Source organism: Hipposideros armiger, unplaced genomic scaffold, assembly GCF_001890085.2.
Source record: "Hipposideros armiger isolate ML-2016 unplaced genomic scaffold, ASM189008v1 scaffold_156, whole genome shotgun sequence".
In the NCBI taxonomy this organism is placed as follows: Eukaryota; Metazoa; Chordata; class Mammalia; order Chiroptera; family Hipposideridae; genus Hipposideros; species Hipposideros armiger.
In genome coordinates this window covers 252,184-265,093 of record NW_017731506.1, presented here as the reverse complement: position 1 = coordinate 265,093, position 12,910 = coordinate 252,184, and the positions used below count along the sequence as shown (strand labels likewise).

The 12,910-nt window shown below is 39.5% G+C and overlaps 1 protein-coding gene across 4 annotated transcripts in view; it reads left to right on the top strand.

Moving 5' to 3' along the window:
- Window positions 1–1,331: 1,331 nt before the first annotated feature.
- FEM1C (fem-1 homolog C) overlaps window positions 1,332–12,910 on the top strand; it is a 28,332-nt gene continuing 16,753 nt past the window's right edge. The window contains exons 1-2 of one of the 4 annotated variants that reach the window (XM_019651258.1): window positions 1,332–1,682; window positions 2,525–3,256. In XM_019651258.1, coding sequence (XP_019506803.1) covers window positions 2,713–3,256 — 544 coding nt within the window. In that variant the 5' untranslated portion in view covers window positions 1,332–1,682; window positions 2,525–2,712. The other 3 variants (XM_019651260.1, XM_019651259.1, XM_019651261.1) reach the window with 3 other exon arrangements.

Below are 12,910 nucleotides of genomic sequence, written 5' to 3'. Positions count from 1 at the left end.
TTGAAGACCACTGATGTACATTTTTACATCATTTTATTGAATATGATAAGAGAGACAGGCCAGCTCAGGTTAGTCTTCAGTTGGAATACTGTACACTGGTGTCTATACCTTGGGAGTAGAACTGTGACCTGTATACTAAGGCTGTTTGATTTTTATAGATGGCTGTGCTCATCTTTTATATTGTTCTGTATTTTTTTAATCAAAGGTAATAACCTTAACTTCAATTTGGGGGTACTGATGTTGAGCACATATACTGACTACCTAAGGGAAATATTATGCCCCACTTAAAAATGATTATTACAACTAAATACATGAGAAACTCTTTAGAGTTTGGTAAGGGAAAAAAGCAAAATATATAGTTGTATGAAAATTATGATTTCAATTATAAAAAACTACATAAACTTATGGCTAACACTGCAAGTAAATATGAAAAAATGAAGTGGTTTTTTTTGGTAGTGTCTTTAATATTGCATGACTTTAAAATAATGACGATCACACTTATGATGCTGAGGGTTCAGATAATCTGTTTAATATTCTCTTTCTCCCAGTGAGTGGTACCAAGGAACTGTGAGTTTAAATTCACCAAAATAAAGTATTCAAGAGATTGAAGATCTTTCTGCAAAAACTAATTTCTCATCATGATGCATTATGGGTGTTATTCCCCAAATATATTTAAACTGTTCTTCAATCTAGTTCAATACATTCTATGTCTTAATGTGACAAATTCCAGAAGTTTATTTCCTGTATGAAGTAATCTTCTCATTCATATTGTTTTTAGCTTTCTTTCATTTCCTGGTTATATTGTTCAGAGTTCAAGAACCCGACCTTGCTGGTGAAGTCATGATAAGCCTCCTAAACTAATCCTTTTCTCGATTTGTTTGTTTTTCTTGTTTTGGTTTTTGAGATCCTAACTACAAGCTCGGTATACTCCAGGGCCCACCAAAGGAGAGAACAGACTAGTCCAAGAGTGTTTATGTGTGTGAGAGAGCTAACAGTGGTTACCACTTCTCTGGGGTTCTGGCAGTAGGACCCTAAGGTTCCCACAACAAGCCTCCCTATGCAAACGTCCGCAAACCACAGGACCCAAGCAGCCTGCGAGAATTCCGCAAACTCTCCACAGACCTCGGAGCGCCGCGGCACTGCGTGGCCCCGCCCCTCCACTGCGTGGCCCCGCCCCGTCGTGACTCTCTACGTCACTCTCCCTCCCGCTCCCCATCGCGCGCCGCTCGCACTTGCGTCCTCCGCTGGGTTCGCGGTCCCGCCCCCTCCCGCGCCAGCCCGCCCCGGCCGGCTGCCCCGCCCGGCCCCTAGGCGGTTGTTCGCGGCGGCCGCCGCCCTCCCCCGGCCCAATGGCGAGGTTGCCGCGTCAGTGATGTGAAGCACTGCTCAGGCTTGTCCGGCCCCCGGTCCGCAGCCCATTACACCATCCGCCGCGGCAGCCGCTGCAGCAGCAGCAGCTGCAGCCCGCGCAGACTTGGGAGGGCGGGAGGCCTTCTGGCGTGGCGGGGCGGGGCGAGCGGCACGACCGGACTCATTCCTGTGGGGCTGGGGCATGGAGGAGCTGTGCGACCTCAGGCGGAGCAGGGCGGCCCGGGCGGCGGCGAGGACAACGGTTTCAATTTGAAGGGGGCGGCCCGCGACCGAGCGGCCAGCGGCGGCTGGAAGGACTAGCCCACGGGCAGGTAGTGGCGGCGGCGGCCTGCCCGAGCCGGGGCTGCGGCCTGAGGTGCCCGCGGAGAGGCCTGGGCGGGAAGGGGAAGGAGGGCGCCCCCGGCAGCTGAGGGTGGCAGCAGGCTGGAGCCCACAGGCTCGTCGGCCCGCCACGAGGTGGGTCGTGTTGGTTGGAGAACCTTGGGGAGGGGCTGCCCATATCTGGAAAAGATAGAGGTGAAGGTTAAGTAGGGTGGGGGGACGCTGTGGTTTGGGGACCCTGCAGATCCCCTGTGGAGGCGGGGGCATCAAAATGGGGCGGGTAAAGTTAGCTAAAAGGCAGCCGGATTTCCTGAGAGCCTCGAGTAGTTTTAAAGGAAAGAGAGTCCTTTGGGTGAGGGTTTTGGCGTTCGCTGGCCGTGGTTTGTTGTGTCCGACCTTTTTGTTCCTCCTCGAAACCCATCCTCGCCACAATGAGGCCTTCCAGCCTCGCGCCCTTGGCCCGCTCTCCTCTGCAGATGTAAGAAAGAAACATTTCTGAATCCGCGTCTTATGCCTCTTTCGGTTGTACTCTCCCTGGGCGTGTGCAAAGCAAAACTAGAACAAAGCTTGGCTGGCTAGGAGGCGAGAAAACCGGTTGCCCGTAGTGTTTTAAATTTACCGTAGAAAAGACCGCCTCCTACCAAAACATTTGGGTCTGTGGGTACCTTTTTGTGTTCTTATTCACCTTTTTTGGGGGGTGGGGGCGGAGTAGTCCCTAAAGTATGGCTTTTCCCTCCTTTCCCACAGGAGTAGCAATTACGAAAAACCGAGTGTTTTTGCCGTTACCTATGGAAAATTCAAAATTGCTACTTTTTTCCCCCCCTTTCTCTAGTTTGGTGCTGTGATTGTCAGATGTTGGAAGGCAATAGGACAGAACATACTCTCCTCGGTTTTATATCCGTCCTGGGGTGCAGTGATTAACATTGAACTGGTTCCCGAAACTCTTGTCTGTGTCGATAGAGTTAAGCTGGAGCTTTGCTTTTAAGGATAAAGAAAGCACAGCCTCTCAACTGGACATAAATGGATCTAAAGACAGCAGTATTTAACGCAGCTCGGGATGGCAAACTCCGGCTTCTCACCAAGTTGTTGGCAAGCAAATCCAAAGAGGAGATTTCCTCCTTGATCTCTGAAAAAACAAATGGGGCCACGCCACTCTTGATGGCGGCCAGGTATGGGCACCTTGACATGGTGGAATTCCTCCTCGAGCAGTGCAGTGCCTCCATAGAAGTCGGGGGCTCGGTCAATTTTGATGGCGAAACCATTGAGGGGGCTCCCCCTTTGTGGGCCGCTTCTGCAGCAGGACATCTGAAGGTGGTTCAGTCTTTGTTGAATCATGGAGCATCTGTCAATAATACGACTTTAACCAATTCAACTCCTCTTCGAGCTGCCTGTTTCGATGGCCATTTGGAAATCGTGAAGTACCTTGTGGAACATAAAGCTGATTTGGAAGTGTCAAACCGACATGGGCATACCTGCTTGATGATTTCCTGTTACAAAGGACACAAAGAGATTGCTCAGTATTTACTTGAAAAGGGGGCAGATGTTAATAGAAAAAGTGTTAAAGGTGAGTTCTGTTTCTTCATTTTTATTTCTTATTTACCAACTATTTTCAGGAAGTTTGATACATAATCATAAGCAGTGGTATTGAGTACGCCAAAACCTGTGTTGATTAGGTATACCTTCCAGTATAACGTTGATTGTTTCTCTGATATTTGATAATGCATTGAACAAGTGTGATAAAAAGACTCTGTGATAAAAATCACTATGTTAAGCAGAATTTTCTCTTACTTGGAGTAACTTCCAATTGCTGGGAGATGGGTTCCCCAAAGTTACAGAGTCGTGTTAGTGGCAGTTCTTCTGAGCCCTTGGACTAGTATTTAATCTTCTTGAGAATATACTTTAACGTAATATATTTTTCTTAGCTTTAATTTTTTTAGAACAGCCTTGGAGTAGAAACTACTGTATTTAGTGAGTCATTTTCTTATTTGTCTTAGTTAGGTATTTTATTTGTTACTCTGTCAGGGAAGACTAGTCCAAACTGACCTGGAAGGATTAATATCAATGGAAAAGGAGAAAAATCTGTTCCCTTATTCACTAATTATTGTGTGGCCAGTAGAAAATCTTTCTATACAGAAAATGTGTTAAATACAGCAAAAAAGAAAACAGATTTTTTAAACTGCTAACAATACTGAGAGCAAAATAAGGACTAGGTTAAACCAGTTGTGGATTTGTTGGCTAGCAACAGTGTAAACAACCTTTGTACAGAAGAAGAGCTCAGGTTTACAATTGTGTATAATTTTCAACTTGTAATAAAGCAGCAAATGATAGTTTAGAATTTTTTAAAACTCTTAAAAGCTGTTCTGATAGAATAATTTTTGATACTTGAAAACCTATTTTCCTTAAACATATTTATTAATGCAGCAGCAAAATAATTCACTATCTAAAAAAACTTGAAATTTAAAAGTAACAAACATACATGGTAAAAAAAAAATTCGAACATTACAGATTGGTTTACAGTGTTTACAATGAAAAATAAGCCTTATCACCCCAGATTTCTAGACCTCCAACCCACTGGCAACCACTATTTACAGCTTTTTGTGTCCTAGAGATAGACTGTGAAAATACAAGTATACTTGTCTGTATCAATCTCTCCTCGCCTTCCCCTCTATTAGTTGATACCTACTGTTTTTTGTTTTAAACCTTAATTTATCTTGGATGTCATTCAACTCCAATACACATAGCTACCTTATTCTGTTTCATGGCTACACAGTATTTTTGTATGAATGTATATTGTTTATCTAGTCCCTGTTGATCGACAGTTCGGTCACATCCAAACAGTGATAATGAATATTCTTGAACATGCTGCTGTGAATATTCTTGAACAAAAGTGTATCTTTGCACACTTGTGTGAGAATAGCTTTATTATAAATACCTATAAATGGAATTTGAGTCAGTAAATGTGCATTTATTGTTGTGATAGTGTCTGATGGCCTTTCAGAGACGCTAAACCACACAATTAAGGGGCACTATATATCAATAATTGCTGGATATATTTACTAAAGTTAGTATGAGCCTTTTAAAAAGTTTTGTTATAAAAATGAAGCAGGCTCATTGTGATTGCCTGAAAAATTTTTTTCCAGAGGAATATAAAAATTTCATAAAATCCAAACGCTTAGAGATAATCCTTCCAAAGATATTTCTGAATATTGCATATAGGTCTAGGTGTGCAATTTTATTTTATATGCCCTTCTATATCCTGATTTTAGCTTAATAAATATTATCTTTAATGCCATTAATTATCTCTTTAACTTCAATAGCTGCATACTCTTCTACTAATGGAGTTTTATATTGCTTCTGGCTTTTCAGTATGACAAAATATATTTCTGTAAACATTCTTATAAATGTTTTCAGTTGTTCCAGATTATCTTTGAGATAGGTTGTTGGGGTCAAAGGACGGCATGACTTTTATAAAAACAATCATCATTCTTTTAAATAATGCTTATTTTGAGAGAACAAATTACTGCTTAAGTGACCATGCTAATATTGGGAATGCTTTGAAATCATAACTACAAGAGAAAAGGTTAAAAGGTATGACTGCTTGTTTAGGCTTATTGGATTTTTTGTTTCTTTGTTTTGGATCAGCCTAATGATGTACAGATTGATGGTAATCTCATATGTACAGATTGTTGGTAAACTCATATGTTTAAGTAACATTGGGGTGTGTTTTAAATTCTTACGTCATTGGAGAGATGAGTACTGGTACTGTTGGGTTGTCGGAAAAGTCATGACGTATTTTTTCTTTTTTTGTTGCAAAAATGCATCATGAATTTTCCGACAACCCATTATTTCCCTTTTGTTTTTCAAAGCTGCTTTATATATTCCTGGAGATATAATATATGAGAGAACTATACTATAAATAGCTCATTGTTTTGTGAGCATTTCCCCCTAATAAACTGTAAACAGTATTTAACTTGATTACCTTTGCTATTTAAGGAGAACATTTCTCTTTTAACATATCATGGTATATACCTTGTGTATGAGAATGTGTATGCTCCCTCTTTTGGCCAATGGTCTGCTAGTTCTAGGGTCATTTATTTCCCCCAGTGCCACTATTTAATATTTATGTCTTTGAAAAAATATGCATAACATGAGAAAACAATTTTATACCAAAAATTGTTTTCAAATAGCCTCAGTTTTATAGACATACATAGGTACACATACACATATGTGTATTTTATGTATACAGAGGAGGCCAAAAAAATGTATACACATTTTAAGGAAGGAAAAAACTGCCTTAAAATTGTAATACTCAATATATACTGATAACAAAAGATGCATACAAGTCACGTTTGACTTTTGCAATTACAAGAGGTGCTCAAAGTGGTTACCATTGGTGTAATTTTAATATAGTCTTTTCCTTTCTTAAAATTTATACTTTTTTTGGCATCCTATATCTATCTATTTATCTATATATATGTGTGTGTGTGTGTATTTGTTTGTATACATATATACATATGTGTATATACATGCATATATACATATATGTCTACATATATAATATATATCACTTTGTGTGCAGTACTTTTACCTTTTCCTGGTGACTTTTTTTTTTTTTAAAGATTTTTATTGGGGAATTGGGGGATGGGAACAGTGCTGGGGAATTGGGGAAAGGGGAACAGACAAGTTGCTGTCGTTTTGTTCTTCAATCTAGTTGTGGAGGACGTTGCTTCACTGGCCCAAGTTGGCACCATCATTGCGCTCTTCTCTGGCGAGGCAGATCAGTCGCCGGCCTCTGGACGGCCGCTCACTGCGGCTGCTGGCCGCTCACGCTGGCTGCTGGCCGCTCACGCTGGCTGCTGGCCACACACGGTAGCCCATGGCAACCCACTGCCACAGAGGCTGCAGCCCACGCCGTCGCCGGCGACTCATGGCAGCCCAGCTCCAGGTTGAGCTGTTGTTCAGCATCTTAGCTGTGGAGGGCAGTGTCACTGGCCCTCACATGTGGGATCCGAACCGGGGCCCTCTGGCATCCCAAGCGAGTTCTCAACCATCGCGCCACTCGGCCGGCCCTTTTCCTGGTGACTTTTAATTTAACAGTGATTCTTAATGATTGTTGGGGCAGATTAAAGTTCATTGCATCTTTCCCCACTCTGACATTGAAGCTTCTATTCTTTGATAATAACTCTCATTGACTCTTCAGTTTTTTTATGGGTTAAGGGGTAATAAAAAAGCAGGAACCAACTGAAACTGAGGCAGGAACACTGGAGAAGAATCAGACAGAGCATCAAAAAGGACTTTTGTCCCACATTTTTACCTCCATCCAGAAAGTGGAAAAGACTAATAAAGACTAGGGATAAAATGGAATAATTTCTTCAGAAATTTTATATGTCAGCTGTTGGAAATGGTTCTGAAGAAAGAAAATGCCAATAGATTATGCTTGGTCTGCTTAAATATAAAATGTATGTGACTTCTGCATTCCATTACTTTTTAACAAGCAGTTGGCATTTGGATATATTATTTAACCTTTTTCTATTACTTTGTGACAGGCTGTGGGCATTTTGCACATGTTTTAACCTAAGGTGGAATTCATTCATTCATTAATTGAGAGCATTTACCGAGTCCCTCAGTGAGCCAACTTGTTATACTTAGGATGTACAAAGATGAGTAAGACAAGATATCCAGTCCTTGATTCCCTGCACTTGAGCAGCTCATGGTTTGATCAGAGAGACAGGTTCATAAGCAGATACTTAAGCCATTATATGGTAAGTGCAACAATAGTGCTTTCTTCTATTTTTTTCTTCTATATTTGGAAATACTTTATCCCCAGTCAACTCATTACCTGAGGGGACAGTGGGTTCCTTCTTTTCCCATGACATTCAAAAAGGGAAGAAAACCTTTGAGATATTAGAAATACTTCTCCAGTTTAACACAGTTGATTTTTTTTTTTTTTAAGATTTTTATTGGGGGATGGGAACAGCGCTGGGAAATTGGGGGAAGGGGAACAGACAAGTTGCTGTCGTTTTTTGTTCTTCAGTCTAGTTGTGGAGGACGTTGCTTCACTGGCCCAAGCTGGCACCATCATTGCACTCTTCCCGGAGAGGCAGATCAGTCGCCGGCTTCTGAGTGGCCGCTCACTGCGGCTGCTGGCCACTCACGCTGGCTGCTGGCTACACACAGTAGCCCATGGCAACCCACTGCCACAGGGGCTGCAGCCTACACCGTTGCCGGCAACTCACAGCAGCCCAGCTCCAGGTCGAGCTGTTGTTCAGCATCTTAGCTATGGAGGACAGTGTCACTGGCCCTCATATGTGGGATCCGAACCGGGGCCCTCTGGCATCCCAAGCCAGTTCTTAACCATCGTGCCACTCGGCCGGCCCTAACAGTTGATTTTTGATACAGGAGAGTTGGGTGCTGTTTAAAACTGTAGTCCCCAAATCAGAAGTGATGACATAAGCCGATCTTAGCTATCACATTGATCTCAGCACTTTGTGGTTATAGTTATCTTTGACTTTCTTTGGTTCTTTCTTATTACTATTTAAACTCTGAATAAGACTTTGCAGATCTATAGTAAAGTTCCTTAAGCCCTTCAATTCCACTTATTTTTGGTAAAATTCATAGAAAACAAATGATGCTTTTTTTAATATTGCAAAAATAATTAAGTAAAAAGACAATCAACCAGTGTTGACATGGCTTCTTTGTATCCTTAGTTATAGGACTTCTGTTTAGTTAGTCTTCAGATGGTTCTGCAGGTTGATTGTTCTATAATTTAGTTGTAATTTTCATGTGGTCATGGGAGGAGGCGAGCATAGCTTTTATCTACTCCGCCATCTTGACCGGAACTCCAATTCTGCTTTTATACCCAAATTCAACTGGGAATTAACCAGCTGAAAGTGATTGAGTACTATAGAGCAATGGAATAGCTCACTGAGCTGGGATTAGGAAGGCTAGCCCTAGAGGACACACTATCCTCATGGATGGGCCAGTCATTAGGTAAGTTGGTAATAAGATATTACCGTGCATTTTCTGTAGGTGAGACATTGTGTTGGACATTGTGCAGCCTATGAGAAGATACAGGATATCATCTTCGTTAATTGCTAAAGGAATGGTATAAATCTGTTCTGTAGGATTTTAGAAGGAAGGCTTCATGGAGAAGTTGAACTGGACCTTGAAAGGATTGTTGGAGTTCAGATCTGCACATAGGATTTAATAACAGTTTTTAAGGCTTAGAAAATGGCACGAGGAAAGCCACATTGAGAAGTACGCTTGGAGGGTTCAGGAATTTGAAATGAGGTATATTTGGACCAAAGGGCACTCAGAGCTAGATTATAAAGGACATTGATTTCTAGATATAGGGATTTGATTTTATTCTTTATGCATTGATGAATCAGTGTAAAGTTTTCAGCAGAGGAATAAATGGGACTTTTTGTTTGTTTGTTTATTTTTAGAGAAACCCATCTAACTACATTCTAATTATATTACATTGTGAGCTCTTTGAGGCTAGACACCTGGTGTTTATATCTATGCATTAGATAGAGTATCTGGCCCATAAGTGCGTATTTGGTAAATGGGCTTGTTGAATGAATTTTTTGGATTTAAGAAAGATGAAAGATTATAAGCTCCTTGATAGCAAGAACTGTTTCTGTAGTCTTTTCAGTATGGAAATAAATACATACATGAAAACTTGACAGTAATTGTGAAAAATAAGTGGTACAGGTATAGAGCTCTGTAGGGTTTCAGAAAAGGGAGAAATCTTTGTAGGCTCATGATAAGTATAGCTAGCTTTGTAAGATTTTCAGAGAGCTAGTTCAGGCAGTTTATTTGCCTTTTTATTATGGAAATTTTCTAAGTTATACATAACTGGAGAGAAGAATACATTGAACCACTATGTACTTATCACCTTGTTTCAATAATTAACTACATTTGCCAAAGCTTTAAAAAATAGTTTCTTTCCTCTCCTTTTGTTTTCTGCAGTAGCTTAAAGCATTACATTATTTCTTTTCCACAGTATAGGTATTTTAGGGTATAGATGTATTTCAGTTGAGAAAAATGTAAAAAAAAAAAGATATTATATAACTGTAAATACAAAGGAATTTCAAATAAGAAAACCTACCCTATAAATTAAGAACTTGGTATTACGATAATGGACGATAATGACTGTTCTCATATAGATAAGTTATTTTAGTGTACTTCAGGACTGAGAGAATTGGAAGATGAATTTTTCTTTTCCTTCTTGACTTTGAGAATTCTTCTCAGCTGTTGGTTAACTCACCATACCTGCTTAGAAGAGTAAAAGGGAGAGACTTAAATTTTTCTTCTACTTTATAACATGTCTGTATTTATTTTCATTTAATAATGTTTAAATAGCTTACTAGTTGAATTCATTAACATTTTGACCCCAGATCATCAAATTGCTCCTGCAAGTTGTTCCATGTTCATTCTTTCCCCCTTGTATTCTCTGACACACTTCTCTGTACCCTCAGGGAGACTTGGTATCTTAGTTGGAAAAGCTAAGCTATAGATGATGTGTAAATTGAGTTCAGTAGGGAAATATTGTGTTTGCGTTTCCCTAAAGATTGGATTTTGAAATGTGAATCCTCACAGAATTGAACTGAAATTTGTAAACGTGAATAGATCTTTACCACCACTGTTATTTGAAGAGTTGTAGACAGAGATTAATTTTACTTAATGATTTGTGGGTACATGTGGTTCTCTCACTGAGTTCTTCTGTGTCAGTGCTCTTTGATCCAAACATACCTACTTTCCTAGATTGATTAATTAACTTTGTTAGTTTAAAACAAAATTCAGGAAGCCCTTGGTGTTCTAGAGGTTTATGCTATTGAGACAGGAATGCATGTGATGGAAGATGGAGGTGGACATAGTGGGGAGAGGCCCTAGTAAAGAAGTCACATGGATGCATATGTAACTAAAACATCTTTCTTTTCTCTTTTTTTCTCCCCTCTTTGGGAAAAGCTGCAGTTGGATAGAGTCTGAACTAGAGTGGCCAGAAAGGGAATTCTAATGAAGTGTGACTTGTAATGTTGTTTTCATCAACTTACATTATGTAATTTTCACCAAATTACACTACTATTAGTTGTTTTAAGTCCCAATTCCTTAGCTCCTGGGTGCTCTTAGCCTTGAAAATTCTACTTAATGTCAAGACCCCTTTCAAAGGCAGTTTTTTATCCCTTGAGTCATAAGAATGTATCTTACCTCTGGATGCAGATGGTTTTTAGCATTTAACTTTGTCATGAGCTGAAGGACCTATATTGTTAAATTTCTGTGTGCTCCTAGCTCAGTGCCTTATACCAAGAATTAATGAAGGGAAGGCACATGGTAATCTTGGCACAATTTGTCTTTGATTCTATTTTGATACCTTTTTTCCGAACTCCTGTCCTTGAGTATCTCTAGTGTTAGAATATACACGGGTAAGGGAAACATTTTGAGCAGAGGAACCTTCTAGTGCTCCTTTGATGTCCTAAAGTGTTTCTCTTCACCCTGTCTCACCTTCTCCCCTAACACAAACCAGTTAGTTATTCTGGGAATAAAATACTTGGAATCAGTATTGTTATGCAGTTGAATTGCACTCCCTTTCCCCATCTTTACAAGTGAATCTCTTATAGGCTCAGCTTAATCCCAGCTATAAAGCTGAAGAAGAATGGATGCCAAGCACAGTAGGTTAAAGAGGAGAGATGAGAATTGTTTTTGTGCATTTCCAGACAAATCTGTTAACAATAAAAGACCCTTTAATAGCTGCTTCGGTCAGTCAAAACTTAACACTTTTATCAAAAACATGAGTACTTTGATTTTAAAACAGCTTTTAAAATCACATACCATTCACTGTTTTAAAGTGTACAAATCAATGGTTTTTAATATGTTCACAGAATTGTTCAACCATCACCACAATCACCTTTTCATCCCCACTGCTACCCCGGAAAAAAACTCCATATCCATTAATAGTCACCCTCATTTCCTTTCCTCCCTCATCCCCAAAAGGACTAGTTTTAGGTACCACTACTCTTTCTTGTTTGTATAAATTTACCTGTCCTGGACATTTCATATAAATCAATTCATAATATGTGGTCTTTTGTGATTTGCTTCTTTCACTTGGCCTAATGTTTTCAAGTTTCATTCATTTTGTAGCATGTCAGTACTCTTTTTTTCTTTTTCTTTTTTTTTTAGCTGAGCCATCCTACCACCTGTTGGCAGTGCAGCGGCAGCTCAGCCAGGCCGTGAATCGAACCGGTGACCCTGTTGTTCAGAGCTTGCACTCTTGAGCGAGCTCTTAATCAACTGAGCCACTCGGCCGGCCTATCAGTACTTTATTTTATTGCTGAATAATCCATTGTCTAGATATACCACATTTATCCATTCATCAGTTGATGAGCATTTGTGTTATTTCTACTTCTTGGCTATTAGGAATAAAGCTGCTTTGAATATTTGTGTAGAAGTTATTTTGTGGATGTATGTTTCATTTCTCTCAGGTGTATACATAGGGGTGGAATTGCTAGGTAACATGGTAACTCTTTGTTTAACCTTTTGAGGAACTGCCAAACTGTTTTCCAAAGCAGCTGCCTGCTATAAAAAAAATTACAGGTCTCTTTAAAATTACAGCAACTAAGACTGGCACTTGAGCTAGGTTTTCATAAGGAATACTACCATGCCTTAATGCATGAACACATCCCATAATTTCTTTTGCTTACTAGCCATCACAGAAGCATCCCAATTAATATGGCTACTTTTTGTTCTTCCAAATTTTCTTAGCACTGTACTATTTCTGTTAAGTTATATAGCTGAAAATTAATATATTTGGGTCATACTATTTTAACTTTCTGCAGCAATACTTTAACTGAATTCATACTTAGTGTACCATTATCTTGATTTTTAAGAAATGCCCATTTTAACAGATGTCTTTTGAGAAATCATAAAAATTTTCAATTATAAATTCAATTTCAGAAATTTTATTTCTCCAAATGAACTTTTTATTAATCAGGCATTGCTATCTAATACAATACTTACCATTTTTCCTTAGCTAAAGGTAAATTCATTTAATTCTATTGTTCAGTATCCTTAATTTTAATAAGATGCCTGATAGTATTTATTTTTGAACTTCGGGATCTGTTTTCCTTGTCTTGCTCACTCTGAGGATACAAAAATATGAGGTAGAGATACAAAATTTTTGGAAGTACAATCATTATATTATGGAAAGATTTTTTTTTTT